Source organism: Ochotona princeps, chromosome 4 (genome assembly GCF_030435755.1).
Source record: "Ochotona princeps isolate mOchPri1 chromosome 4, mOchPri1.hap1, whole genome shotgun sequence".
Classification (NCBI taxonomy): Eukaryota; Metazoa; Chordata; class Mammalia; order Lagomorpha; family Ochotonidae; genus Ochotona; species Ochotona princeps.
Window position 1 is genome coordinate 85,461,269 of NC_080835.1, and position 16,807 is coordinate 85,478,075.

Genomic DNA, 16,807 nt, shown 5'->3' on the forward strand with positions numbered 1-16,807 from the left:
GGACTGTAGTGAATTAAAAATGACCACCAATTCTTTTCCATTCCTTCAATTGAAAAAATAAAATCTAATTTATCTTGACTCCCTGATTTAGTTTAGTAAATGGCTTCACAGAACAGGAAACCCAAGACTAGGGTATAAGCAGCTTGGAACTTCTCTGTCCGACCCTTGAAGTCCCCTACCTAGGAATCCTCAACTGCCACTGAAGTCATGCAGCTACCTGGAGAATGCAATGATGGGAAGGCCTTGTGCAAGCATTCTGGATAATTCCAGCTAAGGCAGACCTTCCAGCCAACCTCACCAAAAGACAACCTCTGAGTGAAGACAATTCCAGACTCAGTCTACCAGTTAAATAATGGTAAATGGCCTCTACTTCTGCTACATGGAAAAGAACACTCAGCCGTACCTTCACTGAATTCCTAACCCACAAAATTGTAAGCTATAGCAAAATTGCTGTTTGTACTTTTATTTATTTGAAAGGCAGAGTTATGAGAGAGAGAGAGAGAAAAGGAGAAAGAGGGGGTCATGAAGGAGGAAAAAGAGGAAGGAGAGTGAAAAGGAAAGACAGAGATCTTCCATCAGCTGGTTTACTCTCAACACGGCAGCCAATGGCTGGAGCTGGATTAATCTGAAGCCAAGAGCCAGTAACTTCTTGGTCCCTCAAATAGATGCAGGGTCCCAAGGCTTTGGGCCATCCTCTGCTGCTCTCCCAGGTCAGCAGCAGGGAGCTGGCTGGGAAGTGAAGCAGCTAGGACTCAAACCGGTGCCCCCAACGGACACAACCTCCAGGCAGTGCTTTTACCCACTATGCCACAGTCCTGACCACTATTTATAAGTTTCAAGGTTTGAAGTAGTATATCATGCAGCAGGAGGTAACAGAAAGCTACATGGACCAGGCAAAACTATGAAGCAAGGCAAAGTTTAGGGCTAGTGGTTACCTCTGGGTGGTGATGTGACATAGAGTTCTTGTAATGCTTCAGAGAACTAACAATTTTCTTTTCTTATCTTAGATACTGATGGTGTGTGCATCTGCATCGTTCTTTAAAGCAAATGTTTTACGGACGTGTGTGTGTTTCAGTAGCAGAAACAATCCCTTTCAACTAGAATTTTCTGACAGTTATGTCAAAAATTCGCAAAATCTTAAATAGGCACTAACAGAAAAGTAAAAGTTCTATTTCATACAATGAATAAAACCAAGCCAGTTAATGGTTTCAAGTGCTTTCATATAAAAAAATTTTACAAATCAAAAATTATTTGTAAACGCAGGAAACATGGAGGGGGATTCCCCTGAACAAAATGGAGGAATCAAAGCATTAACCAAGAAAAGATGGAAAATGGAGTAGATCAATCAACCACCTCAGCTTTATGCTTGCAGCGGAAAACTGGACAAGGGGAAACCCTAAGATGGACTATGTCAATCAGTGGACTCTGCACCAGCCTCATCATACCTGGACTGTCGCTGATGATATGTTGGAGCTTCTAATTGATCGAGGTGACGCTCTGCTGGCTCTGCCTACAAACCTGAGAGGGCCTCCCTAAGAGGCCGTTGAACTTGAACTGGACAAGTGGGATGCTGGACTCTGTATGGTGTAAACTTTTAATTAGGGAATCTCAACGGAACTTGAGCTGTGGTTATGCATCAAGGTGAAGGAATTCATGATGGGGGAAGGGTTTGGGGTGAAGGGGGGGGAATCCCAGTACCTATGAAATTGTGTCATGTAATGCAATGTTATTAATGAATAAATGAATATTAAAAAAAAATCATTTGTTAAAAAAAAAAACTTCAAGTTTATAGAGTTCAGATCTAACCATGATCAGGGAGGAGAGCAGGGAAGAGTAAGCTCTCTGGTGTTACCAGAAAGGCTCTCTGCAGCTCTTTCTCACTGCCACCTCGCCACACCGACACTGAGTTCAAGGTGCTAATTCCAGCATGGTGTGTACACAGTCTCTTGGCATAACTACCAGTGCCACCTCCTAGTTTCCCCTCCCCTTGGCTCCCAGAGTAGTTTGAATTCTATTTCTTATTCAATTAATTCTAAAGCAGTCTGATATTCACTGGCAGCTTTTAACACTCCAGAACTATTGCTAATTTATATCCAGAACACAAGTAATACCCCCCTTTTTATTAGTTTGGGTGATTTAAGGATAATCCCAAATTCATAAAATTAACATATATGCACAAAGGAAATCCTCTAGGTTCGCATACACTTCAGAATATGCAATTTTTCATCTAAAGTAGAATACTTTTGAGAAAAAGGTAGTAATATATGATACATGAAATAAGGGCAAAGTGACCAGTGGTTTCTGAAATAATGAATATTCTAAGAGATGTCATCTGCCAAACAACATAATGCTCAACCAGAGGGTAAAAGTCTATCTGCACTGCACTTAGAGTTAGCCTCCAGTCAGAGAAGGCAAAGGAAGGGTAAACAAGACGACTTACGATGGAGTTTTGAGACCTTTCCTGACCATTAAGACTGACATATTATTTTGTCCCAACTCCACAAAGAACCCAGAAAACACTAAATGAAATAACATAGATATTTATGAAGCCAGGAGACCAATAAGCATACATATTGACTTTGAAGAACGTAACAGAACAAAAGGGACAAAAAAAACTATAACCCCATAAAAGCAACCCAAAATACATCATCCAGAACCAAGTGGTTTTTGTTTGCTTGTTTTAGCAAAACCACTCTGAGAGCAGAAAGGGAGTTAGTCTACAGGTAAGCTACGCGTATCCTAAGCACTAATCAAAACTGAACAACAGACAGGTACACAAAGGGTATGCTTTATTCTCAAATACAGAGGACGATGCTATTTATACATCGTTGTCAAGAAACAGTATTTTCTTACTTACAGGTAGATCTGAACTAGTCCTAACAGGAAAACTCTACACCCTCCAGCTGGGAGGAGTTAAAAGTGATCCTTTTACATCATTTGGAATCCATCCAAACTACACTGATTTCGGAAACATAACCTGTATCAGTCTGAACATGTGTAGAGGAAAAACAGAAACATCTCTATTTGAACAATTCTTCTTCAACATTTTTTCTAAAAACAAAGTTAGCAAGGAGAGCTTGGTCAATTTTAACCCTGTAAAAATGATCCCTGTAAGGATCAATTTTAGGAGGGCATCAGGAATCTTAATTAGCTCATTTGTGATCTTTGCACTTGACTATTTTAAAACACTTCCTTATGCTGCCTGTCTAACCAGGTGTACTGACACGATTTCATTTTTCCCCTAGCATCTAGTAGTTTAATGTTCTGTATGTGTCCCAAAGCACCCCCTTTTCTGGCAGTAGCACATGATCCTCTTCTATGCCAACGGGGTAGTGCTCAGATTTTTCTTTCTTTAGTCACTGAAGATTGTATGCAGTTTTAAAACGATTCATTAAACCAATTTTTACCTGAGCAAAAAGACAGTCTGGAAAGTGGACCTGGAAAATTCCAACTTGAGAGCAACAACAAAGGGGCCAAAGAAATTTAGCCATGGACTAAAGGGAGATCTATCTAACAAAAATCTAAGTCTTCATGAAATTCTTAGTGCTTCAACATGTTTGTGTGATCACAAGGTGACAGGCAGAAGAAATTGATTATTGTACAATGTGAGACAATGGCCTCAATATTGAGCACAGGTTATATCCTCAACTATCAAAAGAGTACAAGAAAAGCAACAACAGAGATGAAACACAGTTACATACCTTTTGATTTACCTGTGTAAGTGTACTAACACTGAATCAATCCAGACATATTTTTCTCGCCACTATGGGTACTGATGAAAAAAAGACAGACTGCCAGATCGCTAATTCAAAAAGGATATGTTAAAGCCCTAACCTGTAAAAATGTATATACAAGAGTGCATTGAGGGCCCGGCACTGTAGCCTAGAGGCTAAATTCTGGCATTTCGTTTGCCGGGATCCCATAAGGGCACCAGTTCAAATTCCAGCTGCTCCACTTCCCATCCAGCTCCTTGCTTATGGCCTGGGAAAGCAGTAGAGGACAGCCCAAAACCTTGAACCCTGCACCTACACAGGAGACCTGATGGAAGAAGCTCCTAAATACCGGCTTTGGATCAGCTCAGCTTCGGCCACTGTGGCCATTTGGGAAGTGAACCAGCAGATGGAAGACCTTTCTCTATCTGCCTCTTTCTAAATCTGATCTGCCTTTCCAGTAAATACATCTTTAAAAAAAAAAAAAGCAAACTTATCGAGAGGCTAAGAGCCCACCATGATGCCAGCATCCCATATGGGCACCACTTCACATCTGAGCTGCTGAAATTCTGATCCAGCCCCTTCCTGATGGCATGAAAGGCAACAGACCATAACTGAAATCAATGGGCCCCTGCACCCACATGGGAGATCTGGAAGGAGCTCCTGGCTCCTAGCTTTGGATTCGCCCAGCTCTTGCTGTGGTGGTCATTTGGGGAGTGAACAAGAGAATGCCAGATCTCTGTCTCTTCCTCTCTGTGTCTGTAATTCTGACTTTCAACATTTCTGAACAAATAAAAAAAACTTTGGTCCCAGCACTGTAGCCTAGTGGCTAAAGGCCTCGTCTTACAGGTGCTGGGAGCCCATAGGAGCGCCCATTTGTGTCCCGAATGTCCTACTTCCCATTCAGCTCCCTGCCTGTGGCCTGGGAAAGAGGCAGAGGTCAGCCCAAAGCCTTGGGGCCCTGCACACCCGTGTGGGAGACCTGGAAGAGGCTCTTGGCTCCTGGCTTTAGATCACTCAGCTCTGGCCATTGTGGAAGCTCTTTCTGTCTCTACTTCTATCCGTCAATCTGACTTTCTAATAATCTTTTAAAAAAATGTACTAAAGGGCTAGTGTTCAGCACAAGCAGTTAAGCTTCTGCCTGCAACGCTAACATACCCTGAGTGTTGGTTCAAGTCCCAGCTCCCTATGAATGTGCCTGGGAAACAATGAAGGATGGCCCAAGCTCTTGGGTCTCCACTACCGAAGTAGGAAACTTGGACACAGTTGCAGCGCCCTAATTTTCATCAGACCTAAATCAGTTGTTTCAGCTATTTTGGGAGTGAACCAACAGATGGAAAATCTCTCTCGCTAGCTCTCCCTCTCTTTCTGTGACTCTGCCTTTCAAATAAATAATCTTAGGAAACCAAAAAGAAGCTACTGCATACTCTCCTGCTCCACTCAAGCAGGATATAGGAAATACAGATATATTTAACTATGTGAAAAATACTGCTGGAAATAGACTGTAAAACAGCCTGGAAATAGACCCAGAGACTGCAGAACAGCCAAGAGCAGGAAGACACCTGGTGGTTGGTCATAATATCCATTACCTTTAATGCTACCAGGTAAGAAGTTATTGTTACTGTTTGTCTGTTTGTGGCAATGAGCCACTTTAAGGAAAAAAAACAAAGATGCTGACATTTGAGGCTCCTACAACTTCAGGGGCCTGGTCCGTACTGAAGCACTCTCCCCCAAGAGGTCTTTTTAGATAATGAGGACAATAGAAAAAATTTAAAGTGAAACACTCAGTGTAATATTCCTAGAGAAATGTTACATTACTGTATCTATAAAATAAGAACAAGATGTGATGAAAAACAAAAAATGAGTTCAGAAAAGAGCCACTAGAAATTAAGAATAGCTTGAAGAAATCTCCTGCAAAGAAAATTGGAAAAATAAAAGTTTGAGATGTTGGGACACAGCTAGTTCATATTCCAGCTCTTCTGCTTCCAATTCAGCTCCCTGCTAATGGCATGGGAAGAGTGGTTGGGCTCCTGCTCCCACAGAGGAACCCCAGACAAAATGCCAGGCTTCCACCTGGCCCAGCCCACCTGACTCAGACATCTGGGGAGTGAACCAGCAGATGAAGAGATCGTTCTCTGTCTCTCCCCCTCTCTTTTAAACAAATAAATCTTTAAAAAGAGAGAGAGATCTCCCAGAAAGCATAAAAAAACGCTAACTAAAGGAAAACAAGAGGGTACAAATAAGAAAACTGAAGATTTACTCTGACTACCAAGAACTCCCAACAAAGAGAACAGGAAAAGGAAGAAGTTCTCTGGAAACTAAGAAGTATTTTCCAAAACTTATGGACAGTTAAGGAAACTGCACTACACAACTTTCAGAAGCATGATTCAGAGGGTGATGGTTTGGCACAGCGGTTCCAAAACCACTTGAGATGCCCACAGCCCTTATAGCAGTGTCCCCTGGTTCTCTCCTAATTCTAGCTCCCCGCTGATATGAACCTTGTGAGCACATGATTTCTGAAGTGGCTAGGTTGCTACAACCTGTATGGGAGATCCAGACTGAGTTCCTGGCTCCTGCCTTTTCAATAAAAATAAATAAATCTTCTAATGTGCCTGGGAAAGCAACCAAAGATGGCCAAGTGCCTGGATCCCCGCCACCCACGTGAAGAGGTGTAGATGGAGTTCCAAGTTCCTGCATTTGGTCTGGCCCAGTTCAATCCCTTATGGCCACTTGGGGAGTGAACCAGGAGATGGAAAATCTCTTTCCCTCTCTCTATATAATTCTGCATTTCAAATAAATAAATAGATAGAAAAAAATTGTTGTGGTTGCTTTTTTAAAAAGACATTTCTTTTTATTGGAAAGGCAGATCATATTTACAGAGAGGAGTGACAGAGAGAAAGATATTCAATGCTGGTTCACTCCCTGGATATCCCCAATGGCCAAAGCTGAGCCGATCCAAAGCCGAGCCAATCCAAAGCCAATATCCAGCAGCTTCTTCCAGATCTCCCAAAGCGAGTGCTGGGTCCAAAGACTTTGGACTATCTTCTACTGCTTTCCCAGGTCACAAGCAGGGAGCTGGATAGGAAATGAAACAGGTAGGCTACAAACCTGGCATTTTCAAGGCAAGAATTTAACCACTGAGTTATTGTGCCAGGCCCAAATTCTTTCTTTAAAAAAATGTATTTATTTGAAAGGTAGAAAGAAACAAAGAGACGCCCCCATCCACTGATTCCCAAAATGCCTCCAACTGATGAAGCTGGGCCAGGCCCAAGCTGTTAAACTTGATCCAGGACTCACACATGAGGCCTGAACACAACTGTTTAGCCATCACCTGCTGTTTCCCATGGTGAGCACCAGCAGGAAGATGGAATAAAGAGTGGAATCAAAACCCAGATCCAGGTACCCCATACAGGTAGCATCTTAATGATTGTGCCAAATGCCCGCCCAAAGAAACGGGGACTGTGAAGGATGAAGAAAACTCAAGAGTCAGGATAACATATTTCATAAACACAAAACGTTTTGAAGAATTAGGAGAGAAAAAGCACCTAAAAGGAATGTAAGTGTTCGCCTCGGAGACATACAGTCTAGATGTAAATGCAAATTACTGCTTTTTCTTCATAAACCTTGCTGCACTGTTTTGAAGATCAACATATGTGATACTTCCCCCAAAAAACTAAATGTCCAACTAAGTTTATACATGAGGCTATTCTAGGAACCTCCTTCTCTACTTCCACATTTCCTGAATTTCCGGATTCTTATGAACAAGTGTTACTACTATATTAGAAATTATAAGAAATTCGTAAAATCAAATACATCAAAGAAAGAAGACAGAGGACAGTTTTACAATTCTAAATAGAAAAATTCCATATCCCTGCCTTGGGAAAAAAAAAACCTACTTCTCATGCCAACTCCTACAAAGAAGTTCACTTTCTTCCTGAAAAGCCTGCTCCACATTACAGTCAATTCAGGATACAAAAAAATTTGAAATGTAAGCAACTTTGTAGTTCATGCTTTTGTTGATGTACTTAGTAATACACTTTACAAAAAAAAGGTTATAAAGTCTATAACAGATTTCTACACATGTATGAAAATCTAGCTATCTCTAAATATACTATTGTTCAATAAAACCCTTACTTTGAAAATAAATAAAAAACATCATTGATTTAAGCAAGCGATTTCCAGAAGAAGAAAGGAAGGAGTTTGTTAAGATTTATTTATTTAGGGCCCGGCGGCGTGGCTTAGCGGCTAAAGTCCTCCACCTTGAACACGCCAGGATCCCATAGGGGCACCGGTTCTAATCCCAGCAGCTCCACTTCCCATCCAGCTCCCTCCTTGTGGCCTGGGAAAGCCGTAGAGGACGGCCCAAAGCTTTAGGACCCTGCATCCACATGGGAGACTTGTAGGACTTTCCTGGGTCCTGGCTTCGGATCGGCACAGCACTGGCCATTGCGGCTCACTTGGGGAGTGAATCATCAGACGGAAGATCTTCCTCTCTATCTCTCCTCCTCTCTGTATATCCGGATTTCCAATAATAATGCATTGGGCATGCATTGGGCCGTCCTCGACTGCTTTCCCAGGCCACAAGCAGGGAGCTAGATGGGAAGTGGAGCTGCCGGGATTAGAACCGGCGCCCATATGGGATCCCGGGGCATTCAAGGCGAGCACTTTAGCCACTAGGCCATGCCGCCGGGCCGAATAAATAAATCTTTAAAAGAAAAAAGATTTATTTATTTAATTGAAAAAGAGACAGGGAGAGAGATCTTCCATCCACTGGTTTTCTCTCCAAATGACTGCAATGGTCGGGGCTCAACAGGGACAAACCTGGGAGCTTATTCTGGATCTTCCACGACCTAAGCTCTTGGGCCATCCTTGCTGCCTTCCCCAGCACAGAGCTGGATAGGAAGTGAAACAGCTGGGACTTAAACAGATGCCATTTGGGATGCTGGCATCACAGGTAACAACATAGCCTGCTAAAGCCAACAACACCGACCCAAGAAAGAGCTTTTAATGAAATGTCCTCCAACACAGCCTCAAAATCAAGACTCAACAGAAAAAAAAAGAGTTCGGTAACCGTAATGCACATTAAAGATGAAGTAACAGGGGCCAGGCGCAACAGTCTATTGGTTAAAGTCCTTGCCTTGCATCTGCCAGGATCCCACATGTGCTCCAGTTCATGTCCCAGCTGTTCCACTTCCCATCCAGATACCTGCTTCTGTCCTGGGAAAATAGCATAGCATGGTCCAAAGCCTTGGGGCCCCTACACCTGCACGGGAGACCCAAAAGCAGCTCCTGGCTCCTGGCTCTGAATCAACTTAGTTCCAGCCATTGTGGCCACTTGGGAGTGGACCAACAGACAGAACGTCTTTCTGTGTCTCCTTCTCTCTGTCAATGTCTTTTCAACAAAATAAAATAAATGTTAAAAAGATGAGGGCCCAGCACAGTAGCCTAACAGCTAAAGTCGTCGCCTTGCACATACTGGGATCCCATATAGGTGCCAGTTTTAATCTCAGCAGCCCTGCTTCCCATCCAGCTCCCTGCTTGTGGCCTGAGAAAGCAGTCAAGGACAGTTCGAAGGCTTAGGACCCTGCACGCACATGGGAGACTGGAAGAGGTTCCAGGCTCCTGGCTCCTGGGTTCAGATCAGCTCAGCTGCTCAGGGAGAGAATCAATGGACAGATGATCTTCCTGTCTCTCCTCCTCTCTGTATATCTAACTTTGCAATAAAAATAAATAAATCTTTTTAAAAAAATGAAGTAACAGCATTGAAAATATGATAAGAAAGCCACATATTCTAACAGATACTCCCATTTGCCTTACTCTGCTGATTTGCAACATTATTCAAAGAAACAATAGCTTATCACTTGAGATGATTCTTTGCATGACATCCAAATGAGTATTACACTACTAACCACTTTTCCTTGTCTAGAATATTAAGCAGAAAGAAAGGATTACTGTGATTTACATTAAACTTCTTTGTTTGTTTTTAGAAGGAGTCAAGTTCAAAATAAATACCAAGTGCTTCTTTGGTGGGAGTACTTGTTCCCAGGAACTCAGTGCTACAGTACTTGAACAACCAGAACCATGAAGCAATTCTTCATAAAGACAGCAATGCCCCTTTCATGACTTGAAGTTCTGATTAATCCTGGAATCAGAAGCCCTTTTGGGAAGAACTGCGTCACTTAGTAACCACAGTTATAGAACCAAACAAGTCTTTTAAGACCTCCTTTTACACAATGCTGCTCAACTATTATTAAACTCTCAAGCCATAATTAATGGCTACATTATGCTATCACACAAGGCAGCAAAATAAGTTTGAGCAACCTTAAATCTTAACAACCGATTTTTTAAATGACTGCACTTTGACTTGTCCTAAGCCTAAACTTCAACACACATTGGCAACTAACAGGCTAGGTTCCAAAAGCCATAAGGTACACAACATTACTACTTTAAACTACAGAAAGTAAAACACAATTTTCTACAATATTAAGAGCTTATCTCAGAGTTCCAAACTTTTTTCATGTTTTTAAATATTCAAATACGATCAAGTTGATTTAAATGGTTAACATAAGAGTCTTTGGAGGAAGGGGTATTTTTTAATATTATATTTCAGAAAAAAATCAGCCTACCACCTTGCAGTTAACTGAATTTGCTGCATGTAGCATCTATTTTTCTAAATTACAAAAATATCCATTCTTAAAAGTTCCCACTAAAAATACTCAGTATTTTTCTCAGGGAATAATTTGAGCTTTACGTGCTACTTTCTCTGCACTTCACCATCTTTCAATGTTTTCTTATTTTGCCACTGCTGAATACAGTCCCCCTGGAGTTCTTCTCCCTCACTATGGCACTGATGGCCATTCTTGCCTGGGGATGGCCACCCACTGAGCAGAAACCAGCCCTTTTCCTAAGAGCTGGGGGTGTACTTTCATCTCGCCACTCAGCCTCAACAGCAAGACAAACAGGTAGCCACAGGCCCTCCCCTCAGATAAGGAAATACTTTGTAACTTGAACTGTTTAGTCATTAGTGTGTGTGTGTGTGTGTGTGTGTGTGTGTGTGTGTGTGTGTGTGTGTGTGTGCAGGCACGTGAACACACATACGCATGTGCTTTATAAACAACTGATGGCAGAATTACAATCTCGTCATTTTTTAAAGAAAATAATTTTCGTTATCCATAACACAGAAAAGCATAGCTTTATTCTTTATAAAACTGCCCGCTTTTGAAACATATAATCATATTACAGCAAAAATATTCATTGTATGTGTTTATATTCTTCTGGGTAAGTGGGAGTTTAAGATCAATTTTAAAACAAGAAACAGATTAATTCTTTTCTTTTCCTTAGCACATTTCTGAGCTAGTATGAATTGGGGCAATGAACACTGATTTCCAAAGGACCAGGCAGCACAAAAACAAATAACTGTTTTATGGTGACCAACAATATCTACAGCGTAAGTTAAATTTAATGTTACAACATGACTAAGTTACCCACTGCGTAATATCAAAAAATCTCTGAGAACAGTACCTTCTTGATCTGTAGATCAAGATAACATTTGTAACTTCCGACCAATACAACTTTTAATCAAATCACAGCCACATGAAACCTTGAATCTTGAAGGGCTAAAATCACTGTGGGGAGTGACTCAAACAATGTAAATGATGGAAATGGAAGAAAAGTCTTTTTCAAAAGTTACTTGCAGGACACTATTACAACACAAAATTACACAGTTCTAAAAATCACTGAGGCAAATTCCTTGAATCATACTATAAGATCTTAAATGGTATGTTTCATATTAAGAAGTTCTCTGTACAGGTAATAGTTACAAGGTATCAGATTCAATAAAATAAATCTGAGAAGTAAAACACTCCTTTGTAACCAGAGATATTATAGAATACTAATTCAGGAAGTTATTCAGCAGCTTATAAAGAAATAGGAAGTTGTTGACCAAATACTTGAAGAACCATTTCCTGCAGGAAAACTACATTAAGACAACCAAAGAAAGCAATAATTCTGAGAGCTGTAAAGAGAATGAATTCTTCTTAAAGTTCAATGCACTGTGTTGAAGAAATCAGCTTCAAGTGGTAAACAGAAACTTTGTAGCAGACAAATGACTAAATATTTTTGACATATTTCATTGACAATCCTTCCAGAATGTGAATGTGTCACCGATAAACGTGGCAAGCATTATACTTCCACCACATCACTTCCCAAAATAAGGTACAAGTCTTTTTCCAAAGATTCAAGGCTTAGGAAGTGCTTTAAAAATACCAATGACTGCCTGGCTGTAATAATTCTCAAGTAATTATGTTGCCTTGTAACCAGAGAATTAGTCAAGTGAGGTCAAGAACTCCTTCATCTATAGTCACAAGGTAACAATTAGTTATTTCAAAAGTCAACATTGAGTTTTTTCTCAAATTATATCATCTTCCATATTTGGACCATTTGCTGTCAGAGAACTTTGTGTCCAATATAAATCTCAATAAAATATTTTGTAACTTAAAAATTCATTCCAAAGAATCTAAAGAAAAAAAAAAAATATATATATATATAGCAACATTTAACTTTCCACTACTGACGAATGTACAATGTATGCAATTAGTTTCAATCTTCATCCTACATCTGGCTAGCAACCATAACATCAAAATAACTTAAGGACTGATTGAAACCAGTCTAATTTTACAGCATCAAAACAAATACAAAGATGAAATTTAACAATAGTAACCTGATACCAAAAGCTTATCATTAATCATTGACTCACAGGAAAGATTATAATCTTGCATATCTGTTCAGGACACAAAAGTCAGTCACAAAAATATGGCTGCAGCTAATAACTCAGGGTGAACTGACCCTGTTTCACGCACCCCCCAACTGTATCACGTTCCTAAAGCAGACGCTCTGTAGAAGCATGTGAAACATTCTAAGCCCACAGTACCCATTTTCCACTTCCACTGCTAATGTGTACAAGTTATCCACTTTTGTTGACAAAGATCTACCTCTCAGGGAAAACATTCATTTCTGTAAAGTCTGATTATGAGGAAATCCTTGCAAAATAGCTCATGTTCCTCATCATACAGTAAGCTTAACCTCAGATCCACGGGAGAGGCCCTCAAGAAACCAGTGAAAAGAATCACATCCTAACTCTCCTCTTTGCAGTTTCTTCTTTCAGAAATCTCTCTCCTTCACTTCCATAACTTATTCTCATATGACAAAATCCTTTTGGTCTGGCTTATCCTCCTGCGGTAGACCCTACAGACTCTTTACCAACCCATCTATTTCCATACATCGATATCCTTTAAGATTTCTCAAGGAAATTTACATTTTGTAAATCATTCCAAGTGTGCAAAGCACTGCCCACAAAATACATAATGTCCAACCTCAGAAAACTATCCATTCAAGAAAACAGAAAGGTAAGCAGAACTCACCGACAAGCAATTATTTTAAGAGACTTAGAAGAACATAGTGTTGCTCCTTAACCTTATACTTTCAGCCAAAGCATCAACCAAAGCAAGAAGGCAAGCAGGCTATTAAGCTGTTCAAAATCTCCCCAGGTCAGCATGTGACCCAGCAGGGAGAGGTTCAAAAAAGTACAGTCTTTCTTTTTCTTAACAACCTGGTTTGTTTCCACTCTTTTCCTCTTGAAGGCACATCCCTCACAGCTAGCAGCTCTTTCAATCATTTACTTTGGATGTCTGCTCGAGAACAAATGATCTTGCTCATGCAGAAGAGTCGGCCAGACTCATGTGTACTGTCCAGTCTCAGGCCCCCTTATTGTTCTGGCTGAAACCTGACCCTTTGAAATGGATACCAGGACAGCAGAAAAAGAATTTTTAAAGAAGAAAAAGTTGCAGAAAGAGGCAGAGAATAGTAGGAACTTTTCCCTTGTTCTTCTCCTGTCACAAAACTTTCTACTTACATTAGAACCCATCTCAAAAGACAATCATGATAAAACACATACTAACACTCATACCACAAAACTGCCAATTATTGCATTATCTAACAAACATGTTCCATTTGCCTTAGATTGTCAAGACATATCAATCAAAATCTAGATTTTTCACCTTGGCATCTCAATTTGATTACATTCTAAAATAGTTTTAAAGATCAATTTCAATTCTTAATTAGTTTTAGATAACAATTTGTATGCACATGATTCAAACAAGTCAGATAAAAATAAGGTCTCATCTGTGACTTCAAAATTAGAGAGGTTAAAAACTGAAGTATGCTTTTTTAGCTTCAGGCAGTTCTGGTAAAGACAAAAAAGCTGATAAAAATGTTTTCTTGTTTTTTTTCCCAGAGAAAAGAAGTCTCTGTTTGGAAGACCTGGTAACTCCAAAAAGAAGTTTATTAGTTGTATACTAAAGCTTAAAATATTTTCCCTACATTTTGAGAGAAGAAAACTGATAAATGATACCAAGTCACAGAATTTTTTTTTAAATGTCATAATTTAAAATAATATAAAATCAGGTTCTGCTTTGGAGTTATTATCCATCAATAAAAAAAATTTTTTAAGAAATATTAGCATTGTATATATTTCACTATTCCTATAATTTTTCAAATTTGGAGATTTTCATAGTACTGCTGGTTTTTGGCTACGCTACCAAGTCTGGCATAAACTCAAAATGAGGATATCTAAATTGTCACAAAAGACTGTGAAAAGACTGAACCAAAAATAAATCCAGCCTTCAAAACAGTTGAAAAAACTGTGGGGGGGTATTTAGATAGCTGGCATTTTTATGACAAACTGAATCCTCAAGAAATCATGGAAGAGATAATTGACGGGTGACACAAATATTAAATACAATACAAAACTAAATGGTATGTCCTGATACAACTTTTCTCTAATTTTCCAACACCCAACCACCTCTCATGGTTGTTGTCACTTACTTTAAGAAGTATCTCTGACCAGAAGAAGTCTTTGCCATCTCCCAGCCCGCTGGCAGAGGAACATCATCAGGTATTTCAAAAGAAGACTGCTGAAGATGTTGAGCCGTGGGTGTTGCTGCTGGGCCAGAGACCACTCCCGTGGGGGTCAGCGTCCCCGGGGTCACGGCTCCCAGCTGCAGGGAGGCCGGGGATGAATGAGCTCGGACATGCTGTGGCGTTAGGACACCGGCCGTGCCAGCATCGGTACTAGCCTGTGGAGAACAGCAAGAAGAAAAATTTAAAAAAAAAAAAAAAAAAAGTTTTTCCAGTCCCTTCAAACTGTTTTGCTGGAATTTCATTATAACCAAATACCTAAGTGCCAAGCCAAACTTCAACAATATTTGATATTTAGTGGAGGTTTTCAAAATGTATCCTTTCAACCTATAAATGCGAATATGTACTTTTATAAAGGTTTGTCATTTTATCAATGAGCAGTCCATCAAAATGAATTTCTACCTACTACACCTGTACTGACCATATCTTCTATTTCTTTCAGAGACAACCAGAGCAGAAAACAAGAAATATTCCACAAGTAACAACTTCTAAGATGTTTAAAAGATCAAAATTATGTGGGTGTTTCCAAATTCTAAAATATTCCAGTTATAGACACAACCAAAAAATAACCACAAAACTGTCTCACTACATTTTAAATGTGTTCTCCCCACCCCAGGCCAATTCCTTATCTTTTTTTTCTATGAACAAATGCCTTCAATAAAGCAATCATCACAAATTATACAACTTTTAGTGAATGTGACTCAGACTTGTCTAAATGTTCTTAAAAGCCATCTAGAGAAATGAGAAACCAACAGTATCTATGCACCTGGAAGATAAAGATGTTATCAGTTCAATTACGAAATAATCTAAGAAACTGTGCAAATACTTACAACCATGAAAAAGCACCAAAAAAAAAATCTACACTCAGTTCTGAGTTCTAATCAAGCTGGCTAGTGTAATCCTGAGCCTCATCCTCCATGGGCCTTGGTTTTCTCATTGTTAAACGCACCTTTTTGAAAACAGAAAAAAAAATGCATATCCACACATATAGACACAATGGGAAACAAAGAATTACTTACTCAACAGTTTCTGGGTAACAGTATTTAGAAACACAGATTTGTGCTACTCATAACCTAGGAGGGTTCTTTCTAATTTCTTTATTAGAATTAGGCTGATTATCAAAATCAGAATTTGCTAATTTATACAGGAAAAGTAGAATAAATCAGCATTGATTAAAGAAAGTATGTACTGCTGAGTTTCCAAAGTCTGAGTTAGCAAACCTTTAGCAGACACAAAAGTTAAACTCACAGAGGCACAGTTAAGAACATTAAAAACAAAGGTAAACTGTGATTACTATGCATCCAAAAACTGCTGAATATAAAGTCACGTGTATCTGCTTATTAAAGACATACTTTTCAGTCCTTTTTCTTTATGGTTTATAGGTGCTGTAAGGTGGGAAGTTTCATCTCCCGTGTGTATTATCAGCTAGCAGCACAGCTGTGCGGCTGTTCACCCACCACCCACAATGATTCCAGAAACCTACTCCCAGGGGTACAAGGAAAAAGCACAGCTAGGTCTATCTCTTAGAAACGGACGCGTTTAAGCCAAGCAACTACAAAGTTCCCTCCTTCTCCTTCAGCCCGGTTAGTGCCATCACACTCAATGAGCTTTCCTGAGTTCCTAAATCCCAGAAAACACAACAGGCCTGCAAGCAGGAAGGGGAGTGGGAGTGGGGCGGCAACTCTTCTCCCCGCTCAACTCAAAGCCCAAGTAGGCTAACTACGTCGCAGCATTTGGAAAACCAATTAACCATTTGGGCAAACTTCCGATGCTGAAGTTTAGCCTGAAGCAAGTTGGGGGCGGGCAGGGGGCCGTCGCGGGAGAAAGGGGTGCGTGAGTGGGGGAGAATGCTACAGGAGACAAATCTGCTGGGATCTATCGGAATGTGAACTCGTTAACAGTTTCACTTCAATGATGAATCAAGCTGGCAAAGTAATCGAACGTCGTGTGCGTAGAAAAGCAGCCATGTTCATATGCACAATAAGCATTAAAAAGCAATGGCGATCGTAGAATTAGTCATCGCTTCCCAAACATTAACTTTTAATCACAGTTGAAGAAGGCAGGACTCGGCCTGTGAGTCAACCTGCAGTGTATTATCAAAGGCTTGTGTGTTAAACCCTCGG

At 40.1% G+C, this 16,807-nt stretch overlaps 1 protein-coding gene and 1 long non-coding RNA gene across 15 annotated transcripts in view; one reads left to right on the forward strand and one right to left on the reverse strand.

Moving 5' to 3' along the window:
• The window catches only part of YAP1 (Yes1 associated transcriptional regulator), a 125,367-nt gene that overhangs the window by 106,692 nt on the left and 1,868 nt on the right, over positions 1–16,807 (reverse strand). For all 13 annotated transcript variants that reach the window (XM_058663982.1, XM_012926929.3, XM_004585007.2 and 10 more), the window contains exon 2: positions 14,592–14,842. In XM_058663982.1, coding sequence (XP_058519965.1) covers positions 14,592–14,842 — 251 coding nt within the window. The remainder of the gene's footprint in view (positions 1–14,591; positions 14,843–16,807) is intronic.
• Positions 9,729–15,280, forward strand: LOC131480231 (uncharacterized). Of its 2 annotated transcripts, none has more exons than XR_009245357.1 (3): positions 9,729–10,672; positions 11,064–11,157; positions 15,127–15,280. It is a non-coding gene; the product is annotated as an uncharacterized LOC131480231 (long non-coding RNA). The 2 variants fall into 2 exon arrangements; XR_009245356.1 differs by lacking the exon at positions 15,127–15,280 and adding an exon at positions 14,004–14,118.